Source organism: Portunus trituberculatus, chromosome 1, assembly GCF_017591435.1.
Source record: "Portunus trituberculatus isolate SZX2019 chromosome 1, ASM1759143v1, whole genome shotgun sequence".
Classification (NCBI taxonomy): domain Eukaryota; kingdom Metazoa; phylum Arthropoda; class Malacostraca; order Decapoda; family Portunidae; genus Portunus; species Portunus trituberculatus.
Window position 1 is genome coordinate 539,480 of NC_059255.1, and position 25,677 is coordinate 565,156.

A 25,677-nucleotide genomic window follows, 5' to 3' on the forward strand; every position below is an offset into this window, starting at 1 on the left:
TACCTATTTGTGTATTACAGGGCCTGAGCTAAGCTCTCTGTGTCCTCTCTCCTTGTCCATTCCTGTCATCTGATTGACACACACTGCGTCAACAACATAACTGCTCAGTTTATTCCACTTATCAATGCTACGATGCGGGAAACTGTATTTTCTCACGTCATTTAGACAGATGTCTTTTATTAACTTTTTTCCATGTCCTCGGAGATGATTACTTGTGGTCACTTTTATCAACTCTCTGTCCAGTATGTCAATCTTGTTCACCAATTTATACATAGTTATCATGTCTCCTCTTGTTCTTCTCTCTTCTAATGTGGTCAGCCCCAGCTTCCTCAGTCTTTCCTCATAGTCTAACTCCCTGAGTCCTGGTACCATCCTTGTTGCCAGCCTTTGTACCCTTTCTACCTTCTTCACATTTTTCTTCATATGTGACCAGACACATAATGCATATTCTAGCTGGGGTCTTATTAAGGTACATAATATCTTCTTCATCATTCCTTCATCTAGGTAGTGGAATGCAAGGCCAATATTTTGAAGCATGTTGTATGTTTTCCAAAAATCTTGTTAATGTGTTTCTCCGGTGACAAAGTGTTTTGCACGGTTACTCCTAAGTCTTTCTCCTCATTGGTCTCTTTAATTTTCTCATCACCCAGTCTGTAATCCCAGTTTGGTCTGTATCTACTTCTTCCCATTTTCATAACATGGGTCTTGTCTATATTAAATTCCATCTGCCACTCTTTACTCCACTCATATATTTTATCAAGATCTTCCTGTAACTTGTTACAATCTTCCACATTCTTTACTCTCCTCATAATTTTAGTATCGTCCACAAATATGTTCATATAACTGTCAATTCTTACTGGAATATCATTAACATAAATCAAAAACATGATGGGACCCAGCACTGACCCTTGTGGAACTCCACTGGTTACCTTCTTCCACTCGGACTTCTTTCCTCTCACCACTGTTCTCATTTCTCTTCCCATTAAGTAATTTTCCATCCATTTTGTTAGTTTATCATTTACTCCTCCAGTCATCTTTAGTTTCCACATCAGTCTATTGTGTGGTACTTTATCAAAGGCCTTTCTCAAGTCCAGGTAGATAGCATCCACCCATCCCTCTCTATGTTGCAGTATGTCAGTCACTCTTGAATAAAAACATAATAAATTGGATATACACGATCTTCCTTTTCTGAAACCAAACTGCCTTTCACTCAGAATGTTTTCACTTTCTAAATACTCACTCCACTTAGCTTTAATTACTTCTTCACATACCTTGCACAATATACTAGTCAACGATACTGGTCTATAATTTAGCGGTTCCATTCTACTACCATTCTTATATATATGCAAAATGTCAGCTCTTTTCCACTCTTTCGGGACTAATCCTGTTCGTATGGAGGTATCCACAATAACAAATATGGGGTTCAACAATTGATCCTTACATTCTTTTAGCAACCTCCCAGATATGCCATCAGGCCCCATTGACTTATTAATATCCAGATTGCTTATAATTTTCCTTACGTCTTCCTTAGTAACCATGATGTCCAGCATTTGCTTTATTTCCGTAGGCCTTCCTCCCATAAAATGCTCCTCCTTTGTAAACACTTTGCAAAAGTTGTCGTTCAAAATTTCAGCTATCTCTCCAGCATCTTCATATACTTCTTCCCATTTTTACCTTTTCTATTGCCTCCTTTTATTTAGTTTTCCATTTATGAATTTGTAAAACATTTTTGGGTCACTATCACAGTTTTCCACCACCCTCTGTTCATATTCCTTCTGTGCTGTTCTCCTTACTTCAACATATCTATTCCTTGCTGTTTTGTAGCTCCTTGATAATACATCACTGTTTTCTTAAGTTTCTTCCATGCCTTTTCTTTGTTCTTTTTTGCTTCTTCACAATTTCTATTAAACCACTGTTTATTACTTAAAGTCCCCTTCCTGTAATATGGCACAAACTTTTTCACAGCAGTTATACAAATCCATAAATTTATTGTACTTCAATTGCATATCTCTTTCCTGGTATACCACGGACCAGTCAATTTCATTAAAGAACTCCCTTATATGGTTATAATTTGCCCTAGTATAATTTAATTTTTCCTCCCTGCGTTCCACAATCTTATTCGTGCTTAATTCTGTATCCAGCTCAAAGCTTAGGACATCATGATTGCTTTTCCCCAAGGGACTTTCATGTTCAATTTCCTCTTTTAGACAGATTCCCCTGGTAAATACCAAATTGTGTGTGTGTGTATTTACCTAATTGTATTTACCTAATTGTAACATACGGGAAAAGAGCTATGCTCGTGTTGTCCCGTCTCCATATCTATTAATGTCCAGCTTTTTCTTAAAATCATGAATATTCCTTGCGTTGACCACTTCCACGTCTAAACTATTCCATGCTTCCACCCTTCTATGAGGAAGCTATATTTTTCACATCTCTCCTATAAGTGGCCATTTTAGTTTTTCCCATGCCCTCTCGACATTCTTCCATTCCACATACACAGATCTTCCCTATCCATTTTTCCATGCCAATCATCACTCTGTATATTGCTATCAGGTCTCCCCTTTCTCTTCTGTTTTCCAGGGTTGGAAGTTGCATTCTTTTCAGTCTGTCTTCATAAGTCAAATCTCTTAAGTCAGGCACCATTTTGTTGCAGCCCTCTGTACTTTCTCTAGTTTCCTTATGTGTTTCTTTAAGTTCGGAGCCCACTGTATTGTTGCATATTCAAGCCTCGGTCTTATCATTGCAGTAATTATTTTCTTCATCATTTCTTCATCTAGATATACGAACGCCACTCTTATGTTCCTCAATAAGTTCAATACTTCTCCAATTATTTTGTTTATATGTCTCTCTGGCGATAGGTCATTGGTAATTGTCACCCCAAGGTCTTTTTCTTCATGACTGGTTTTATGTCTTCATTTCCTATCTTGTACATACTCCTGATTCTTCTTTCACTCTTGCCAAACTCTATTTTCTTGCATTTTGTCGTGTTGAACTCCATTTGCCATGTACAGCTCCATTTCCATATTCTGTCCAAGTCTTCCTGGAGTAGTTCGCAATCTTTGTCACATCTCACTTTTCTTAACAATTTTGCATCGTCTGCAAATAGGCTCACATAACTGGACACCCCATCCACCATGTCATTTATGTAGACTGAACATTACTGGTGCCAACACTGATCCCTGTGGAACTCCACTCTCCACCAATCCCCATTCTGATGGTCTGTCCTTAATTATTGTTCTCATTTCTCTTCCTACCAAAAGTCTTCCATCCATTTTAGTAAACTGCCATGCACTCCTCCTACCATTTCAAGTTTCCAGATCAGTCTCTGGTGTGGTACCTTATCAAAGGCCTTTTTAAATCCAGATATATTCCATCAGCCCAACCATCTCTTTCCTGTATTACATCTATCACCCTCGAATAGTAACATATCAGGTTTGTCGTGCATGAACGCCCTTTCCTAAAACCAAATTGACACTCACAAAGTATGTCATTTTCTCCAAGAAGTCTGTCCATCTAGTCTTCACCACCCTCTCACACATCTTAGCTACCACACTTGTAAGTGACACTGGTCTATAGTTCAATGGGTCTCTCTTGTTACCTGATTTATAGATTGGGACAATGTTAGCTCTTTTCCAGTCTTGGGGCACTACACCTTCCCTTAATGAGGCATCAATTACTTCACAAACTTTTTCTGCCAATTGCTCCTGCATTCTCTTAAAATCCATCCTGATACCCCATCAGGTCCCACAGCTTTTCTCACTTCTAAACTCCCCATCATGTTCTTGATCTCCTCCACCGTTACTTGAAACTCCTTCATAATCCCTTTCTGTTCCATTACCAGTGGTTTGTCAAAAGCAGTCTCCTTTGTGAATACCTTCCGAAAGCATCCATTCATAGCCTCTGCCATTTCCTGGGATCTTCACTGCATACTCCATTTACTTCTAAACTTTCAATACTTTCTCTATTTTTGATGTTGTTGTTCACATGTCTGTAAAAAGCCTTGGTTGGTCTTTACATTTATCAATTATATCCTTTTCTTGTTTCTTTCTTTCTTCTCTTCTAATCAACACATATTCATTTCTTGCTCTTTTGTAACTTTCCCACTGCTTAATCCGTCTTTTCCTTCTCCACCTCTTCCATGCATCCTCTTTTCTTGTTCTAGCCTTTTCACATCTATCGTTAAACCAGTCCTGCTTTCCAACTTCTCTATGTTGTCTTATTGGTACAAATTTTTCTCACCTTCTTTGTATATTTTTATAAATTCCTTCCACTTTTCATTTGCTCCTTAGCACTCTTGAATTTCATCCAATTTGTCTCTTGAAAGAATTTCTTTAGGTTTCCAAAATCTGTCTTGGCATAATTCCATCTTCCCACTTTATATTCTTCATTTCTTCTAGATTTCTCTTCGTCTATCACCTTGAACTCCAAAACTGCATGATCACTCTTTGCTAAAGGGCACTCCACCCTCATCTCCTCAATGACCATTGGCTCTGTACTAAAGACCAAGTCCAGTCTTGACGATGCTCCCTCTCCTCCAAACCTAGTATCTTCTTTGACCCACTGAGTTAACACATTTTCCATTGCCAGTGTCAATAGTGTATTTCCCCATGTTGTCTCTGATCCTTCCATTGACCAGTCCTCCCAACACACCTCTTTACAATTAAAATCTCCCATCATTATAGTTCGTTCACAGCCACCCAACATTTCTTCCAGACATGTTCCTGTATCACTTATCATTTCTTCATATTCCTGTACTGACCATGCATTTGTCTTAGGTGGTACGTACACCACTATGTAGTGCCTCTTTTTCCTTCATTAGTTTCTGCTCTGATCTTTAGCACTTCTGCCTTTCCCATACCTTTTTCACTTGATCCACCTTTATATCTTTTTAACCAGCAACATCACTCCTCCTCCCATCTTACCTACTCTATTTCTTTTCCAAACGTTATATTTCCTTCTCCAACCTTCATCAGGTCTTCTCCCTCTCTCAGTTTTGTTTCAGTAAGACCCACAATATCTGGGTTCTTGTCCCTCAAGTAATCGTTGAGTTCTAAAATCCCGATATCACTCCATTTATGTTGGAATACATTACATTTCGCTCATATGTAAGTTTCTTTAGTCCTTTCTTGCTGTACTTTTCTGGGTTATGAACCACTTCCTCAGTCTCATATCCAAGATTCTCCAGAAAAACTCTTTCTTCTCCTCTTCTGTCCTCTCTTCATTTTTTCAAAGCCTCCTTTCTCAACTCATTTAACATTTCTCTTTCCTTTTCACCGAGATCTCTTCTCAACCAAATCTTCCTTGTTGTTTCCTGCTGGGCTAGCCTCCATGACTTCTCCACCAATTCATCTACATCCTTTTGTGACTTAAGTTTGATTCTTATTGGCCTCATACCTTCTCTTGTGAACTTTCCAATTCTATGGAAGTCCTCTATTTCTTGTACTAGGTCTTTTCCTCCTCCTGCACCACATTAATGATATTATTTATCACCTTTTTATGTTTTCTCTCTCTCCATTTTACTCGGTGTCTTATCCTCCTCCACACCAAATATCACCACACATCTCTTTTTGTCTACAGTTTCCCTCACCAATGTCTCATTTGACTTAATAACCTTCACCACTTTCTCAGCTATCTTCTCTTCTATGATCTGTTGATCTATAATTTCAGCAAGGCCCAAAGTTTTCTCCCCTGACTCTTTGATTTCCTTTTCCAGACTTGCAACTTTGTAATTTACCTCCTTTCTTTCCACTTCCTGACTTTTTTCCATTCAGCCTGCTTCTCCATCACTTTTCCTAGAGATTCTCCACATTTTCGCAATTCACTTTAATTAGCTTAACTTCCTCTTTCAGTGCTGCATTTTCCTTCTTCATATCGGCACAGTCTTTCTTTACATTGTCATAACTCGTTTCCAGGCCCTCATACTTTTCAAACAGTTTTCAATTTTACCTTCTAACTCCAGAATTTTCTTCACATAAGCGCTCTTCTCCATTATTCCTTGAAACCCTGTGAAGTCTGATTCCTCTTTCGAGTTCACGGCCGCCATGTTGCGCAGACGTAAACAAACCAGCTGATGGCTCAAACGCAGGCTACAGTTTATATTTACCTTCACTGGACATTATTTTGCTAATCAACAGTTAACATGACTATATGGAGACGGGACAAACATTACCAGCTCCTTTCCCACCTTGGTTACTCTTAGGCAATGGTAACTGTAGAATTATAGATGATTGCTCTGGAGCTCAGCGACCACCTCCGCCATCGACGATGTCCCGTGTGTGTGTGTGTGTATAGAACTATTTTCTTATATGAATTCAAATTTGTATATCTTTATGATTTTTAAATCATTTTATAATGTTTTGGACTGTATATATTCTAATTTCTTTAATATTTTACCATTTTATACTTTTGTTGAAACTTTTAGGTTGTATTGATTTTCATTATATTTATGGCATTTGATGGCTCATACAACACATGGGCTCACGAGAGGCATCAAGTCTTGGCAGATATTAAAATGAAAAAAAAAGTTAAATGAGCATATCTAATCACTGAACATGAAGTGAATGATTTCACCTGACATTTGAATACTCTTACATGCATTTAGACCATTATTACATCCCAGTATTTTGCATTTAAAAACTTTAATATTTGCTAGTGGCCTATATACCAATCTTGCTGTGATATGTAAATATATACCTGGCATGGGCAAGTAATCATAATTTTTCTTTGTTTATCATAATTTTTTTACATGTATGTCAGGTAAGAATGTTAAAAAGATAGGTGCAATTTTAATTCTAAGAAAGTGAGTCTTACTTCAAGGAGTAACAGCATCACACTATAAAGAACACAGTGAACAAGAAACAAATGTAAACAAAAGTAAGGTTATTAGAGTAGGAGCTTTCAATAGACCACCTAACCAGTCAGCAGATGTAGACAACCTTATGGTAGATGAGATAAATAGGGGGTGTACTAGTCAGACAATTATCTTAGGGGATTTTGATCTTAAGTCACTAAACTGGGAGAGGATGGTAGGAGATGCTAGTGAAAATAAGTTTATGGAAAGTTTTCAGGATAACTATTTAGTGCAGATGGTACATAAACCTACTAGGGGGAGGAAGGTTTTAGACATAGTACTAACAAATATTGAGCATTGTTTAAAGGAAGTTGAGGTAGGAGAGACTTTAGCAAACAGTGACCATCATATAATTAGATTTATCATTAATTTCAGTAGGGATAATATAGTGAATAAGACTAGAGTCCCAAACTATCAGAAAAGCAATTATAGTAGGTTACGTCAGTTATTAGGAGAGGTAAACTGGGAAGATAGTTTTGGAAATAAAACTGCACAGGAGATGTGGGATATTTTTAAGGTTGTAGTAAAGGGTATAGTGATGCAGTGTATCCCTTACAAAGATATAAGGCAGAGAAACAGGAAGCCATTATGGTGGACTCACGAGATAGGTAGACAGATCAGAGAGAAGAAGAGGCATATAGAGAGTTGCAGAAAAGTGGGAAGATGTAAATTTGATTAGGTACAGACAGGTCAGAGATGATTTGAGTAAGGTTATAAAAAAGTAAAAGGCAGGCAGAGATAAAACTAGCTAGAGCTGGGAGTAAAGATCCCAAAAAATTATATAGTTATTACAAGGTCAGTGATAAAAGAAATGGATAGGATTGGACCACTCAGAAAAGATGGTGTAGTAGTGGATCAAAATGAAGACATAGTAGAATTATTGAATGAACAATTTTCTTCAGTATTTACTAGGGAAAGAATAGGAAATCCTGTTACAAACAGTGCGACGAGTAGTTTAAGAGCTTTAGAAAATATTTATATAAAACCGGGAATTATTAGAAAATTTATTCTTGAACTAGACGATAGGAAAGCTAGTGGTCCTGATGAGCTACATGCCAGAGTACTTAGGGAGGGTGTAGACAGTATTTCTGAAGCACTTAAGTTAATCTTTGAAAGATCACTTAGATTTGCTGAGATACCTCAGGACTGGAAGTTAGCTAATGTTACTCCAATATTTAAAAAAGGTAGGAAGGATGATGCGAATAATTATAGACCGATCAGTTTAACTAGTATAGTATGTAAGATACTAGAGAAAATCATTAAGGGTAGTATTTGGGAGCATTTAAATGAGAATAGATTAATTAGAGATACCCAACATGGCTTTAGATCAGGGAGGTCCTGTCTTACAAATTTACTCGATATCTTAGAATATATTACCAAGGAGTTAGATGATGGAAATAGCATAGATGTTATATATCTAGATTTTAGCAAGGCGTTTGATAAGGTACCACATAGGAGGCTAGTGTACAAATTGAGACTACATGGGATAGGAGGTAGGTTAGTTGATTAGATTAGTGAATGGCTTTCTGATAGGAAACAGAGAGTAGTATTAAATGGGGCAATGTCTGAGTGGAACATAACATAACATAACATAAATAATAGGATAACAAAGGGCCACCAGGGCCCATCTAGGTTATCCTGTATCAGTCGCACAGCGACCTCGTCATCAGTACTTAAAAATACACTTACAAGTACACAATACATTATATACTAATTCTAAATATTTGGCCCATTAACAGGGCTAAGTCCTGCAGCGAATTCCTCTACAATCTGTCATCCCCATACATGGGGATCATGTCTTGTTTAACTATAGTAAATTTCTTATAAAAACTATCATGCAGCGCTATACATAATTATAAATCTAATAAATTTAAGTGCTTATCTAATCTGTTTTAAACATTGTCAAACTAGTGCTATTTACAATCGTCTCTGGCAATGCATTCCAGAAGTCTACCACCCTATGACTAAAGAAATATTTTCTTATATCTAACCTGCAGCCTTGCTTTCTAATCTTCCTGCCATGATTTCTAGTCCTACTTCCTCCTCTAAGGTAAAGAAAGATCTCACATCTATGTAGTTTGTATCTGAGAACATTTTAAATAACTCTATCATATCCCTCTTATACATCTCCTCTCAAATGAAAACATGTTTAATGCCTTTAATCTATCTCTATACTCCAGGCGCTTCAAAGCTGGTATCATCCTAGTTGCTCTTCTCTGAACTGCTTCTAACATGTTGATATCCTGCCTATAGTGGGGTGACCAGGCCTGTATGCAATACTCTAAATGGGGCCTAACATAGGAATTATATAAGCTACACACCACTTCCTTACTTTTATAACTAACATTTCTATTTATAAAACCCAGGATCCTATTTGCCCTATTTCTTGCTTCTAAACATTGCTTTGAAAATTTCATAGTCCTGTCTATCACTACTCCTAAATCCTTTCCTTCCTCTACTGCCTCTAGCCAACATCCCTCCATCTCATAGTTAAAGTTTGTGTTGTCTTTACCTAAATGCATAACCTGACACTTTTAGAATTAAACTCCATCTGCCACCTGTCTGCCCATGCTATCAGCCTGTCCAGGTCTCGTTGTATTCTGTAATTGTCCTTTTCACCCTGTACTGCACATGCTATCTTAGTATCATCTGCAAACTTTGATACTTTGCTACTAATTCCTATATCTAAATCGTTAATGTACACCAAGAAAAGAAGAGGTCCTAGCACTGATCCTTGGGGTACCCCACTAACCACTTCCTTCCACTCAGACATTGCCCCATTTAATACTACTCTCTGTTTCCTATCAGAAAGCCATTCACTAATCCAATCAACTAACCTACCCCTATCCCATGTAGTCTCAATTTGTACACTAGCCTCCTATGCGGTACCTTATCAAACGCCTTGCTAAAATCTAGATATATAACATCTATGCTATTTCCATCATCTAACTCCTTGGTAATATATTCTAAGATATCGAGCAAATTTGTAAGACAGGACCTCCCTGATCTAAAGCCATGTTGGGTATCTCTAATTAATCTATTCTCATTTAAATGCTCCCAAATACTACCCTTAATGATTTTCTCTAGTATCTTACATACTATACTAGTTAAACTGATCGGTCTATAATTATTCGCATCATCCTTCCTACCTTTTTTAAATATTGGAGTAACATTAGCTAACTTCCAGTCCTGTGGTATCTCAGCAAACCTAAGTGATCTTTCAAAGATTAACTTAAGTGCTTCAGAAATACTGTCTACACCCTCCCTAAGTACTCTGGCATGTAGCTCATCAGGACCACTAGCTTTCCTATCGTCTAGTTCAAGAATAAATTTCCTAATAATTCCCGGTTTTATATCAATATTTTCTAAAGCTCTTAAACTACTCGTCGCACTGTTTGTAACAGGATTTCCTATTCTTTCCTAGTAAATACTGAAGAAAATTGTTCATTCAATAATTCTACTATGTCTTCATTTTGATCCACTACTACACCATCTTTTCTGAGTGGTCCAATCCTATCCTTATTTCTTTTATCACTGACCTTGTAATAACTATATAATTTTTGGGATCTTTACTCCCAGCTCTAGCTAGTTTTATCTCTGCCTGCCTTTTACTTTTTTATAACCTTACTCAAATCATCTCTGACCTGTCTGTACCTAATCAAATCTACATCTTCCCACTTTTCTGCAACTCTCTGTATGCCCTCTTCTTCTCTCTGATCTGGCTACCTATCTCATGAGTCCACCATAATGGCTTCCTGTTTCTCTGCCTTATATCTTTGTAAGGGATACACTGCATCACTATACCCTTTACTACAACCTTAAAAATATCCCACATCTCCTGTGCAGTTTTATTTCCAAAACTATCTTCCCAGTTTACCTCTCCTAATAACTGACGTAACCTACCATAATTGCCTTTCTGATAGTTTGGGACTCTAGTCTTATTCACTATATTATCCCTACTGGAATTAATGATAAATCTAATTATATGATGGTCACTGTTTGCTAAAGTCTCTCCTACCTCAACTTCCTTTAAACAATGCTCAATATTTGTTAGTACTATGTCTAAAACCTTCCTCCCCTAGTAGGTTTATCTACCATCTGCACTAAATAGTTATCCTGAAAACTTTCCATAAACTTATTTTCACTAGCATCTCCTACCATCCTCTCCCAGTTTACTGACTTAAGATTAAAATCCCTAAGATAATTGTCTGACTAGTACACCCCTATTTATCTCATCTACCATAAGGTTGTCTACCTCTGCTGACTGGTTAGGTGGTCTATAAAAGCTCCTACTCTAATAACCTTACTTTTGTTTACTCTAACATCCAGCCATAAGGACTCTACTCTGTTATCTACCTTAATACCATTAACCTGACTGGAAATGAAGGATTTTTTACATAAATAACTACTCCTCCACCTATCCTACCAATTCTCTGGTGTAAATACATAATGTATCCATCTACTTCATATTCTTTCCTATTTTCCTAAACTTTTCCTCATTTACCCATGCCTCTGTGACACATACAACATCTAAGTCCTCCTCAACTATATAACTAGATAACTCGTCCTTCTTGTTCCTAAGACTCTGGCATTTACATAAAAACATTTAAGTCCAGCTACCTTCCTAGATGCTGTCTCCTTATTTGGAATCCTAATCTTATTCTCTCCTATTTGCACCTGGAAATCTTTCCTAATCTTTTCACTATCTCTGTTTATCCTATCTAATTTATGTCTAGCATCTTTCTTCTGGAATGCATTTGCTACCTCACCCCTACACTCCATCCCAACTCCCCTCCAGACATCCACTCAGCACATCCACACCCTTCCTACTCAGATGCACACCATCCCTAGCATACAAATCCTTCGCCCATAGAACCTATCCCATACATCCACAAAGCTGACACCCACATCCTTACACATCCCTTTTACCCGATCATTCACACCAATGGCTCTAGACAACCATTCCTGCTAACATACACACGAGGCAAGATTCCTGACACTACACACCTCCTACCACTCTCCCTTATCTTGCCTAACATTTCCCGAAATCTTGCCACTAACTCCTCCGACCCACCTGCTCTGACATCGTTCCCACCTACGTGCAAAACTACTACACCTCCCTCTCCATCCCCCAACCCTCTTCTGCACCTCCTCACTCACTGCCTTCACACCTGCACCAGGCATACACACGTTCGTCCTCCTATCCCTGTCTTTCCCAAAGAAAGTGCTATCTAAATACCTAACCTGAGAGTCACCCACCACACACACCTGAGGTGTGCTACACAACCATCCTCCTCCTCTCCTCTACCCCCTTCTTTCTCCTTTCACTCACCACAACCACTTCATTCACTCCACTCTCACTTTCACTCTCCCCCTCCCCATCCAACAAACCGAACCTATTTTCACACTCAACAGGTTTAGTCCTATCCTCCCTAACAGCCTCCGCTTTCCTTCCCCTCGCAACCTGCCATCTCTGCCCATCCTGACTACTATCTTTCCCCGTCTGGCTCGCCTGGTTAGTAGGGTACCCCAAGGATCAGTGCTAGGACCTCTTCTTTTCTTTGTGTACATTAACGATTTAGATATAGGAATTAGTAGCAAAGTATCAAAGTTTGCAGATGATACTAAGATAGCAAGTGCAGTATAGGGTGAAAAGGACAATTACAGAATACAACGATACCTGGACAGGCTGATAGCATGGGCAGACAGGTGGCAGATGGAGTTTAATTCTAAAAAGTGTCAGGTTATGCATTTAGGTAAAGACAAAACTTTAGCTATGAGATGGAGGGATGTTGGCTAGAGGCAGTAGAGGAATGAAAGGATTTAAGAGTAGTGATAGACAGGACTATGAAATTTTCAAAGCAATGTTTAGAAGCAAGAAATAGGGCAAATAGGATCCTGGGTTTTATAACTAGAAATGTTAGTTATAAAAGTAAGGAAGTGGTGCGTAGCTTATATAATTCCTATGTTAGGCCCCATTTAGAGTATTGCATACAGGCCTGGTCACCCCATTATAGGCAGGATATCAACATGTTAGAAGCAGTTCAGAGAAGAGCAACTAGGATGATACCAGCATTAAAGCGCCTGGAGTATAGAGATAGATTAAAGGAATTAAACATGTTTTCATTTGAAAGGAGATGAATAAGAGGGGATATGATAGAGTTATTTAAAATGTTCTCAGCTACAAACTACATAGATGTGAGATCTTTCTTTACCTTAGAGGAGGGAAGTAGGACTAGAAATCATGGCAGGAAGATTAGAAAGCAAGGCTGCAGGTTAGATATAAGAAAATATTTTTTTAGTCATAGGGTGGTAGACTTCTGGAATGCATTGCCAGAGAGGGTTGTAAATAGCACTAGTTTGACAATGTTTAAAAACAGATTAGATAAGCACTTAAATTTATTAGATTTATAATTATATATAGCACTGCATGATAGTTTTTATAAGAAATTTACTATAGTTAAACAAGCCCCATGTATGGGGATCACATATTGTAGAGGATTTCGCTGCAGGACTTAGCCCTGTTAATGGGCCAAATATTTAGAATTAGTATATAATGTATTGTGTACTTGTAAGTGTATCTTTAAGTACTGATGACAAGGTCGCTGTGCGACTGATACAGGATAACCTAGATGGGCCTTGGTGGCCCTTTGTTATCCTATTATTTATGTTATGTTATGTTATGTTAAGCTTGGTCATGTCAAGATCAAGATCATAAATCCCATGTTTTGTTTTGGTTCATGAGGTGTATGGTCACTTAGGAAAATTCTTCCTGACTGTTGTCATTCTATGTGAATTACCGCAAAGTATGACCTATTATATACCGTTACCTTGAAAGAAAGGTGTTTTATGGCGTAGTACCAATCATCACTTTGTTTACATGTGTGAAGATGTATAGGGTTTGATCTTAGAGCCTCTTGCCATAGACTTACCACTAACTACTGCCTCAATACTGAACTTTGGCCTTGAAGGACACAAGCTCATTTCCTGAGACTTTTTTTTGGAGAATAGTGTGTCTTATGAGCCATCAAATACAGTATTTCATAGTTGGTTAAGTTTTAATTGGTGTCACTTTTTCATTGATACTATAAGAAAAGGTCTCATAGGGTACGCCGTGGTGCAGAGGGACCCCAGGGTTCGCAAGTGCATAGGTTCGAATCTTGGCCATGGTCCGAAGTTACTCAGGGTAACAATTCCCAAGTGCCAAAACCATAATCCTCCTGCCTCCTCTGTCAGGAGGCACTGTCCTAGCCCTAATATAATAAGGAAACTGAATGTAAAAACAAGAAGAAAAGAAAAAAACTACGTATAAGAAAAGGTCATACAACAAATAATTAAGCCTCCTTAGGGATATCGTTTTGTTATGGGAAAAATTTTATACTTTTGAGAATATAATTTGCATTGAACTCCAATTACTGATTTTGTGCCATATAAAATTCTTTGAAGAGAAGTTTGAATAGAATACAAAATATTACTATTACTGTAATTCGCTGTTAAAACTGTGGTCAATAAACATCTACCTATCTACAGAGACAGATAACTCATCAAATACCACATCAGTTTAGAATTAATCAGTATGAATTACCCATGTCACCACTTCTAAACAAGCATGGCAGCACAAAATATTGTGTTTATGCAACTTAGGTAAACATGGCTTGCTTACTTGTACAGTAAGCCCCCACATTTTGCGATCCTATTAGTCTGCGAAACCATCGCTAAATTGGAATTTTGCCAAATTTGAATACTACTTTAAATAGGGAAAAATATCAATCAGTCTTTCGTCCGCCCAAAGTCTCCATTTCAAGTCCCCATTTACAGCTGCAACATCGCCACCTTCACGAAAATCAGCACCCCCCGAACCACTAGCCCCTAAAACTTGGGGACGTTTAGTTTTTCGCTCGTGCTAACTCGGGAAGTTTGGCGAGAAACGCACAAAATAGCCTCTATTTACATACTGATTACAATTGAAAATTCAAGAAACGAGTGAGTACAAATGGTGTTCTGCCCACAAGCAACTCTTTCTCTTTGCAATGCAAAAAAAACAGAAGTCTCTAGATGCTATGGTTACCAAAATATCACAGGTTGAATGAGGTGGTATAATCGGTGTACGTGGCCTTGCGTCCGATCTGCGCCAGCGGCCTTGGCTACAGCGATAGAAAACGAGCCCCTTGTATCCTCTCTCTGGTGGTGGTGGTAGAATGTCCTCCCCCTCGGTGGTTGAACCATATCAGAGCTAAGAACATAGCTATCTTCGCTTTCTATTATTGTAGAAACTGTTAATTCCAATGCCCTTTCGATACCACTCTCATTCAAAAGTTGTCTCCCTGCAACATGACGAGAGACCTGAGGTATAGAAGTAAGGCACGTGGAAGGTGACGGAATCAGACACCGTGGAATCACTTTCGCTCTCACCATCCATTGTGGAAGTTGGTGACACACTGACCTATAGCACATGTTTACTCCTGATGAGTGTTGCCACCTCACAAGCAAAGAAAATGGGAAGAAAATAGCCAAAATATAGGACAAAACGCCCAAATGTCGATCGACGTGCCCCGAGTTTTGCGTGATGAACATCTATCGACGTTCCTGAGTAGGAGGGGTTAGTGGAGGCCATGGTGATACCGAAAATCACTAAACAGTGAGGATGGGAGCACAAAATATGAGTTCACATGCTGGCTTAATAGCTCAAGTGTCGAGCGGAAATGCCGGAGGCAATGTGTGGCTGACATCACGGCCAAACAGACACGCAATTGGCTCAGAGTGAGCGGGAGGCGGGACAATTGGCTCATAGTGAGCGGGAGGCAGGACAGTGTAGCGTGGTACATTCGCTAAATATGAGAAAAAATCTCTAAACTTGAGGGCTTGGCCTTTTTCCAGACACTCACTAAATAAGGGTATTGCTAAGCTGGATTTCGCTAAATTGGGGGGCTTACTGTACTGAAAAAATATATCAAATGCTTATCCTCACTAGATAAGGTAAAATTAAACATTCTAAGAATAAAAATAACGGGGAAAAAAGGAAAGTCCCACATGTTAGAAAATGTGGAATATGTATCTGATAGCACAAAAAAATAAAGTGTAAATGAAATCTGCTCTGATAAAGTAGAGTGAATTAATGGGAGTCACTAAAGAAATGAGGCAGTGGACTTACAGCTGTGAAGGTAGAGGTTCACTTCTTCCAGCACCAGAGCATCATAGGGATATGCTTTGCTGATGAACTGTTGACAAGACACTTGTTATAATATGTGAGGGAATCATTTGGCACAATGAGCTCTAAACATCTTGGTACTCATCACAACAAGGGCAGGGTAATGTCTACATGACACACTGCTGAGCAGGAAATATTCCCCAAAGTTAGAGTAATTAGGATGGAGAAGCTCATCAAAGCAAAAATAACACAATTTTTGCACAACACACGACAGAACAGGACATATGCACACGGTTACACTAATTGGAATGGATAAATTGTCTGTAACACTGTATATGTTTATGTCTCAGATAGTGTTTCCAATAACTTCTCCAATCCTGTTACCCTAATCCTGAGGACACTTCCTGCTCTAGTGTGTGTCATGCCAGATGTTGCTTTCACTTTACCATGATGTGTACTGGAAGTTTTGGAGCCAACTGTACAAGACAGGATCAAATATGTAAGGTATGCAAGGATGTCCATCACCACAAGCATGGTGGTGAACCAGTCCGATAATTATGTTCTTTTGATTGCTTTACTTACTGTAAGCTGAGGATTTACTTTTAACTGCATTTTGATAACATGTAAAATGTTGTCAAACTCCATGGGCTACTCCATCACCACTAATATGGACAAGCACATCCTCACACATCTCATCATATCATTTCTCTTCAGTTTTTTTCATTAGCATCAGATGCACTGATTTTTTTTTTTTTTTTATCTGCCATTACTATGAAACTCATCACTTGGACTGTCATCAAGGCATGAGTATTTCCTAGTCATTGCACATCAACACATATCTGAAACACATACATTCATTACATAAAGAGTTACCACTGACTGTGGTAGCTCTCTTGCTAGTTCAATTATCACAACACACAATATGAAGTAAAAAGAGAAATGAATGAACAAAAAATTAAAGAGAAATGAGAAGAAAAAACACACCTTCAATTGTTTAGTCACTCATTACAACAAAGGTAGCTTATTACAAAACATGAAGTAAACAAAGTTAAATAAGTAAAAAGACATAAGCACCTCTAACTCCATTAGTTGCTCCTCAATTGATCTTGGCACAAATTTCTTGTAGAATTGGTAGGCAAGGTGATGCACTGGTCCATGGTAAGGGTAATTCTTATACTGCTTCAATGCACTAACAGCAGATTCCAGGCCAAAGAGCTCTTTCTCCAGCTCCAAAAACTGCAGCATGAACCAGTCACACTGCAATAACAACAATTTGTATCCTATTATATGTTATATTACTTTAAGCTTGATCATCACATGTAAAAAGAGATCAAATTCAGAGAAAACTGGGAAACAAAAATAATAATACTCACAGGTTCACTGAGACTAATGAAGGCTTTCTTCAGGAAGAAGTGAGCTACTTTGACTAACTTTTTGCTGGTGTTTGCTGTTCCTTGATATTCACACATGTTCACTGAACATGAATTATCTGCAATGTAAGATAAATAGAGCATCTTCTCACTTACAGACTTACATGTTAAACAAACCACTGAACTAACAACATACTCTTTCTACCACCAGTAATGTGTATGAGACACTATTTAATTTTATTTACTTTATCTTTTTATTGTGGTATTCTAATACTGGCACCATGTGCTCATCCTGCAAAAAAATCGCCATGCCTCAGCATGTAACATCATATAAGAAATGTTAAAATATATAGTTTCCCGCAAAGATGTGTTGAGTCTTTGGAACAGTTTGAGTGAGGAAGTGGTGTTAGCAACGAGTTTGCATAGTTTTAAAGAGGTAAATACACACACACAGTCAAGAAAGGACGCACTGGCTCCGTTCCAACATTCACCTGATCTTCACTACCTGTTGTACAGTATTTACAGTGGCCTGGGCAAGTTGTGTGGACTCATTTTTCATGAAATCAACTGTTAAAGTATCATGAGTAAAAATAAGATTCCATCAAAATGCAGATATGAAACTAGGGAAAGAATGAAAGTTGATGACTATGTTAGTGAGGGAGTGAGCGCATTCGAAGGTTTCAATACGGAGAATACTTCACTACTTAAGAGTGTGTTGACTATTGAATATAAACTAGATAAATAGATAAACGAGAGTATGGAAATGAAAGAGAATGAAACACAGGAAAAAGAGTTTATAAAACTGAGAGAAAGGATAAAAAAAAGTGGAAGAAAACAAAGCTAGGCTAAAAGTGGAAAACGAAGACCTGGAAAAGGAAATAGCTAGCTATAAAAAAAAATATATAAGGAGCAGATGGAAGAAGGACTCGGTAAAGCCGAGAAAGAGAAAGAGAAGCTGAAAAATCTAGTAAACAAATAAGAGGAAAGAGTACAGAACGTGATTAAAAAAGAAGTACAAGCTTGGAGAGTCCAAGATAAGAAAGATAAGGCTCATTTTCAGGAGGTGATTCAAGAACAACTTAAAGAAAAAGAAGAAAATATGACAAACAAAATGATAGGAGTCCTCAATACAAAAGAAAATTTAGTTAGAAAAATTACAGAAAAAAGAAGAGTATAATCGTATTTGGAATAAAAGAAAAAAATATAAAATATAGACCAAGAAGAGAAAAACAAGAAATGAAATCAGTCAAAGACCTACTGAAGAATCTAAACGACAAAGATAGGCAGAACTTGGAAGAGGAAGTAGAAGAAATACACAGAATGGGACCATATCAAGAAGGAAAAACGAGACCAATTAAAATACTACTAAAATCACAAGCAGCAACAGAAGAAATATTATATATAACAACAAAACTTAGAAAAACAGAAGGCTGCAAGGATATCTATATAAAGAAAAATAGAAATGAGGAAGAAAGGAAGAGATACAATGAACTGGCAGCAGCAGTAAGGGAAAAGAATAATGAAAGGTCAGAAGAGGAAAAAAGGCATTTTTTTGGAGAATTCTAGGAGACAGGATAAGGAAATGGTATATAAATGAGAAGGAAGAGAAAAAACTGGAACAAGTTTCACTAAAAATGATAAAGGCAAGAGACTAAAAATGATGTATACGAACATAGACGGGGTTTTATCAAGTAAACTAGAATTAAGAGATCACATAAAGAAAGAAAATCCAGATATTGTATCCGTGGCTGAAACAAAACTAAATAAGGCAATCAAAATAGACTTGGATAATAGGTATAATGTATGGAGAAGAGACAGAGTGGGTAAAGGAGGAGGAGGAGTCATGATTATGTTAAGGAAGGAGATAGTGATAAATTAAGTGAAATGTGGGGAAGGAAAAGCAGAAGTACTCTATGTTAAGATGCATATTAATAAAGGGAGTTAACAATTATTGTAACATATGTGCCACCAAAAACAAATTCATGGACCAATCAAGAATATAAAGACATGATAGATGACACAATAAGGAGTCTAACGAGAATCGTTAAAGAAAGGAGAAAAGTGATATTAGTAGATCTCAACTGTAAAGGAATGGACTGGGAAAATTATGAAAGTGGTATGGGGGAAAAAGCCTGGGGAGAAAGATTCCTCAACCTAATGATAGACAATATGATGGACCAGAGAGTAAAGGAATGCACAAGATTCAGAGGAAATGACAAGCCGACGAGATTAGACCTAGTTTTTAAAAGGGGTATGCAAATGAATGATGATATAAGATATAAGTGCCCATTCGGAAAGAGTGACCATGTAATATTAGAAATAGATAGAAGAGGGAAAGGAAGATAGACACGATTCATACAAAGAAGACTGATTAAATTACAGAAAGGCTGATATTAAAAATCTCAAGAACTATTTTAAAAACATAAACTAGGAGGAGAAGGAAAACTCAGAGATGATGCAAGAGAAGTATAACTTATTTTTGGAAATATACAAAACAGGAGTCAGGGAATATGTCCCGAAATATAGACCTAAAGAAGAAGGAAAGAAAGATTGGTTTAATGCAAGATGTGCTAGGGCAAAGGAAAAAAGAGATGGAGCATGGAAAAGGTGGAGGAGAAATAGAAATCCAGTAAATAAGGAAAACTTCAAGGCAGCAAGAAATTAATATGTCAAGGTGAGGAAGGAAGAAGAAAAGAACTTTGAAAAGGACATTGTCAAAAAATGTAAAGAGCAACCAAAATTGTTCTACAGATTCATAAATGGAAAAATTAGGCAAAAAGAAACAATAGAAAGGTTAAAAGGAGAGAACGGGATGGTGGAAAACCCAAAAAGTATGGCAGAACTATTAAATAATAAATTCCAGGAAGTCTTTACTAAGGAATACAAATTTGAAAGGCCACAGGGTAATGAAGAGACCATCTATATGAAAGAGATTAAAGTAACCAAGCTTGAAATAAAAGAGTTAATGAAAGAACTGAATGAAGAAAAGGCAATGGGACCGGATGAAGTCTCTGGCAGAATACTGAAAGAATGTAGGGAAGAACTAGCAAGTCCTATATACAACATCATAAAATGCTCAATAGAAAATGGAACAGTACCAGTAGAATGGAAAAGAGCTGAGGTGGTTCCCATATATAAGAGTGGAAGGAAGGAAGAACCTTTAAATTACAGACCAGTATCACTAATATGCAATATAAAAGATGTGTGAAAGAATAATAAAGAAACAATGGATCGAGTTCCTTGAAGACAACAAATTAATATCAAATAGCCAATTTGGTTTTAGAAAAGACGGTCGTGTGTAACTAATTTATTGAGTTTCTATTCTAGAATAGTTGATAGAGTACAAGAGAGAGAGGGATGGGTTGACTGTATTCATTTAGATTTAAAAAAAGGCGTTTGACAAAGTGCCACACGCAAGATTACTATGGAAGTTAGAGGAGAAGGGTGGCTTAAAAGGAAGCACACTGAGATGGATAGAAAATTATTTGAGGGGGAGAGAAATGAGGACAGTAGTTAAAGATATGAAGTCCAAGTGGAGAGCAGTAGAAAGCGGAGTGCCACAGGGGTCAGTATTGGCACCAATACTTTTCCTCATTTATATTAATGACATGCCAGAAAGAGTGAACAGCTACATAAATCTGTTTGCAGATGATACGAAACTGTACAGAGTTATAAAGCAAAAAGAGGATTGTGAAATATTGCAAAAAGACCTAAATAAAATCTGGGAATGGAGTGAAAAGTGCGAAATGGAATTCAATGTGAACAAAAGCCATGTTATGGAAATGGGAAAGAGTGAAAGACAACCCGTGGGAATCTATGAGATGGGAGATCAAGTAGAACTGGAGAAAGTAAAAAAAGGAAAAGGAATTAGGAGTGACGATGGAAGAAAACAATCAACCGGTAAACCATACTGATAGAATTTTTAGAGAAACATAAATTGCTAAGGAATATTGGAGTAGCATTTCACTACATGGACAAAGAAATGATGAAGAAATTGATAAGTACTATAATAAGACCCAGATTGGAATATGCAGGAGTAGTGTGGACCCCTCATAAAAAGAAACACATAAGGAAGTTGGAGAGACTACAAAAAATGGCTACAAGAATGGTTACATAATTTGAAGGGATGACATATGAGGAGAGACTAAAGGCTATGGATCTACCAACCCTGGAACAAAGAAGGGAGAGAGGAGATCTGATATAAGTTTATAAATTGATCAACGGAATAGACCAAGTAGATAATGAGAAACTGATCCTGAGAGAAGAATATGACATTCGAAGCACAAGATCACATAGTAAAAAGCTGAGAAAAGGAAGATGTCTGAGAGATGTTAAAAATATAGTTTCCATAAAGATGTATTGAGACGTGGAACAGTTTAAATGAAGAAGTAGTGTCTGCAACGAGTGTGCATACTTTTAAAGTAAGATTGGATAAGTGTAGATATGGAGACGGGGCCACACGAGCATAAAGCCCAGGCACTGTAAAACTACAACTAGGTAAATACACAGAAGGCATTGTGTAAAGGATATTGGAAAATACAGTTTTCCACACAGAACGGTGGAAAAATGGAATGCATTGGATAATGGAATTGTTACAGCACATAGTGTGCATAACTTTAAAGAAAAACTATATAAATAGAGATATGGAGACAGGATATTATGAGCCCTGCTCGAACCCTGTACAATACAACTAGGTAAATACATGCACACACTGAGGGAATGTAATGACTAGCTGGCAGAGATATTACATAACATTATAGTATGTTCTTTTAATGAAAGAAAAGTCCCTCTAGATTGAAAAAAGGGCCAGTATTGTACCAATTTTCAAGGGAGGTAATAAAGAACCACTCAACTACAGACCAGTGTCCCCAACAAGCATGGTTGTGAAAATAGCAAACAGAATCTTAAAACATAGATGGATGGAATAGCCAGAAGTCATACATTAATTGGATGACAATTTGGTTTCAAAAGTGAAAGATTTTGTGTCACAAACTTATTGAGTTTCTACAGTAGAGCAATAGATATAATTCAGGAGATGGGCAAAAGGGCAGATTGTGTCTATTTGGATCTAAAAGTGGCTTTTGATAAAGTACCACATCAGAGACTGTTATGGAAAATTAAAAAAAGAGTGGTTAACAGGGAAAAGTACTGGATTGGAAAACAGACATCTTAAAAGACAAAGAAATGAGAGCAGTGATAAAAGATCAAGAATCAAAATGGTGTAGCATTATAAGTGGAGTTTCACAGGAAATGTTCCTGGCTCCAGTAATGTTCATAGTGTACATTAATGATAAGGTAGAAGAGGTGGATAGTTATATAAGCTTATTTGCAGATGACAAAGTTACTGAAACAAGTGGAAAATGACATGGATTGTGAAATGCTGAAGAAAGACTCAAATAAGATACATGAGTGGAACAAGAGATGGGAAATGGCATTTAATGCAAAAAGTGCAAAGTGATGGAACTAGAGAAAAGTGAAGGAAGACAGACAAGATTTGGAATGTGGGAGGAGTAAAAATTCAGAAAACAAAAGAAGAAAAAGATCTGGGTATTACAATAAATAATAATTTATCACCAGAAAAACTTGCAAACATTATATTTAGGGAAAAGTAAAATAAACTAAAAAATATATATATGGGCATTTACCTATATATATGAAGAGATGATGGAAAAAAATAATAGAATACATCTACCTAAACTAGAATATGCTGCACTTGTATTATCACATGAAAAAAAAAAGATATAAGGAAGATAGAAAGGATTCAATGAGTGGCAACCAAACTGGTTTCAAGTTTGAGAGACCTAACCCAAGAGGACAGATCAAAGAGATTGAAACTTCCTACATTACATAAGAACAAAAGAAAAGAGGTAAGCTGCAAGAGGCCACCAAGCCTACACGTGGCAATCCCTGTATGTTTAAAGCTACCTAATTCCATCTATCATCCCCATCCATGAACTTATCTAATCTTTTAAAGCTCCCTACAGAGTCAGCCGTGACTACATGACCACTGAGAACGTTCCACTCATCAACCAATCTGTTTGAAAACCAGTTTCTTCACATTTCTTTCCTAAACCTGAATTTTTCAAGTTTAAATACATTATTTCTGGTTCTGTCCCTGCTACTGATCCTAAAAACTTTGTTCATGTCCCCTTTGTTAAAACCTTTTTATACAACTTAAATACAGGCAACCCCCACTTAACGAAGGAGTTACACTCCTAAAAAAACTCTTCGTTAAACTAATTTTCATTAAGCGAACCAATTATAACAAGTTTAACCCCTGCCTTGAGCTTCCATTGAGAGTAAACATGGCACCACTGCCATCTATTCTGTCTCTAAAGCTGAACTCTTTTCTCAAACCTTTGCTCACAACTCCACCTTGGACGATTCTGGGCTTGTCCATCCCTCTCCTCCTCCCTCTGACTATTTCATGTCTACAATCAAAATTCTTCATAATGATGTTTTCCATGCTGTTACGGTTTTGCCCAAACGTAAGTCGTCACCCGGCTGCAGTTAGCTGCTACAGCTCACTAGACTGTTATACTGGCAAAATCGCCAACTTTGTTACGGTCAGTACAGTGGGGATTATAAAACACTCCACAGAGTCCCCACTACTATAACTCGCAGCCGACGTAACCCTCAGGTTCTTTCAAGGTCGCCAACAGTGTATATTTTCCCCCACTGTAAGGGAATCTCCTCAGCAACTCCTCCTCCTGTACCCAACCAAGTAGAATTTATAAATGGTAGATGCTATGTGTAACAGGGCGAGGCCTTAATACCCCCTAGAGAAACCGCCCACAATGACAATTCCACCCACTTCTCTATGAAGTATTAATGCCTCTCCACCCGCCTTGTCCACAGACTGTGATAACTCACAGACCGGAACAACACGCGCGGTATATTATATTACTATAATATCCTACTACAACAAGTGCTTACTAACACCTGTTAGACTGACATCCCTGGCCTACTACTACTGCAATATATGATGTGTACAGCACATCCGGTGATGTACACACAAGCCCAGACACCATCTACGGGTGACACCCACTATATACTCGTCGCAGAGACGTCTGGCGAACAACTACGCACTCCTGGCCGACATGAAGCCTCTCAGCCTTCAATGGTGTGCGTGGCTACTACCACTACAATACAGTTTACTACTGAAACTATACAAAAGATGGTGGGGGCACACAGCCACCCAACAAAACACACTGGTGACCACAGCCACCAACAGCAACAACGAGGCGAAACAATAACGCGTCCCTCCACGTTGCCACACCCGAGTGGACGAATGCACAACAGGAAATACAGCCCCAACCGGCTACACTTTCCTCAGGACAACAAGCCCGTTGTCCTACACAGCCACGGTCTACCCAGTAGCAAGCCAGCTACTCAACAGGAGGGCACAACTCCCAGACCAGTGACTAGCGAATAACAAGAACAGCCCAGCAACACGTGTCTCCACCCTGTGCCAGAAACCAAGAACGCACGTGTCTACCTCTGCTGAAGGCCACCTCTGTACTAATGTGAAGCTCGCAGGCGCACAAAATGGTGGAAACAAAGAGAGGGGGTGTGGCCGCACAGCGGAACAGCAACAGCCCGCGCTTGGGCCAGAGGCTATACATATAATATAATTAAATAAAGGGGAAATAATGCGCTGGCCCTCACACGCCCTCCCTTAAAAGAAAACATTTTGGAAATAAAAAACATTTACAAAATAAAAAAAATAAAAAAGGCATGGAACTGATTAAAGGGAATGGCCCCGGGACAGACAATCAGCCACAATGTTGTCTACTCCTTTTATATGTCTGACAATGATATTGTACTCCTGGAGTAGAAGACTCCAGCGAGTTAAACGCTGATTTTTAAATTTAAACTTTTCTAAGAACTGAAGGGGACTATGATCTGAATAGATGACTACTTGGGGCCCGTAAGCGGTGGTGTAAATTTCAAAATGCTGCAAGGCTAACAAAATGGCAAGCAGCTCTTGCTCAATGACTGAATAGTTCTTCTGGGCGGGAGTAAACTTTTTCGAAAAATAACACACAGGGTGGTTAACACCCTGGTCATCAGGCTGCAATAAAACTGCGCCTACTCCCACCTGACTGGCATCTACTGCGAGAGCAAAACATCGTCTGAAGTCAGGGGCCTGGAGCACTGGCATCTCGCATAAAATGGTCTTAACTCGGTGAAAGGTGCTCTCACAGTCTTCACTCCAGACCCACTTCTTACCCTTTTGCAAGAGATCTGTAAGAGGTGCCAGGAGGGTCAAATACCCCGGTACAAAACGACGGTAGTAACCTACCACT

General features: G+C 38.1%; 1 protein-coding gene across 1 annotated transcript in view; it reads right to left on the bottom strand.

The window, feature by feature from the left end:
• Window positions 1-25,677, bottom strand: part of LOC123507197 — a 336,550-nt gene that overhangs the window by 136,258 nt on the left and 174,615 nt on the right. Inside the window, exons 6-8 of the mRNA XM_045259927.1 lie at window positions 17,372-17,487; window positions 17,073-17,255; window positions 16,002-16,068 (exon numbers count right to left, since the gene is read on the bottom strand). Coding sequence (XP_045115862.1) covers window positions 16,002-16,068; window positions 17,073-17,255; window positions 17,372-17,487 — 366 coding nt within the window. The remainder of the gene's footprint in view (window positions 1-16,001; window positions 16,069-17,072; window positions 17,256-17,371; window positions 17,488-25,677) is intronic.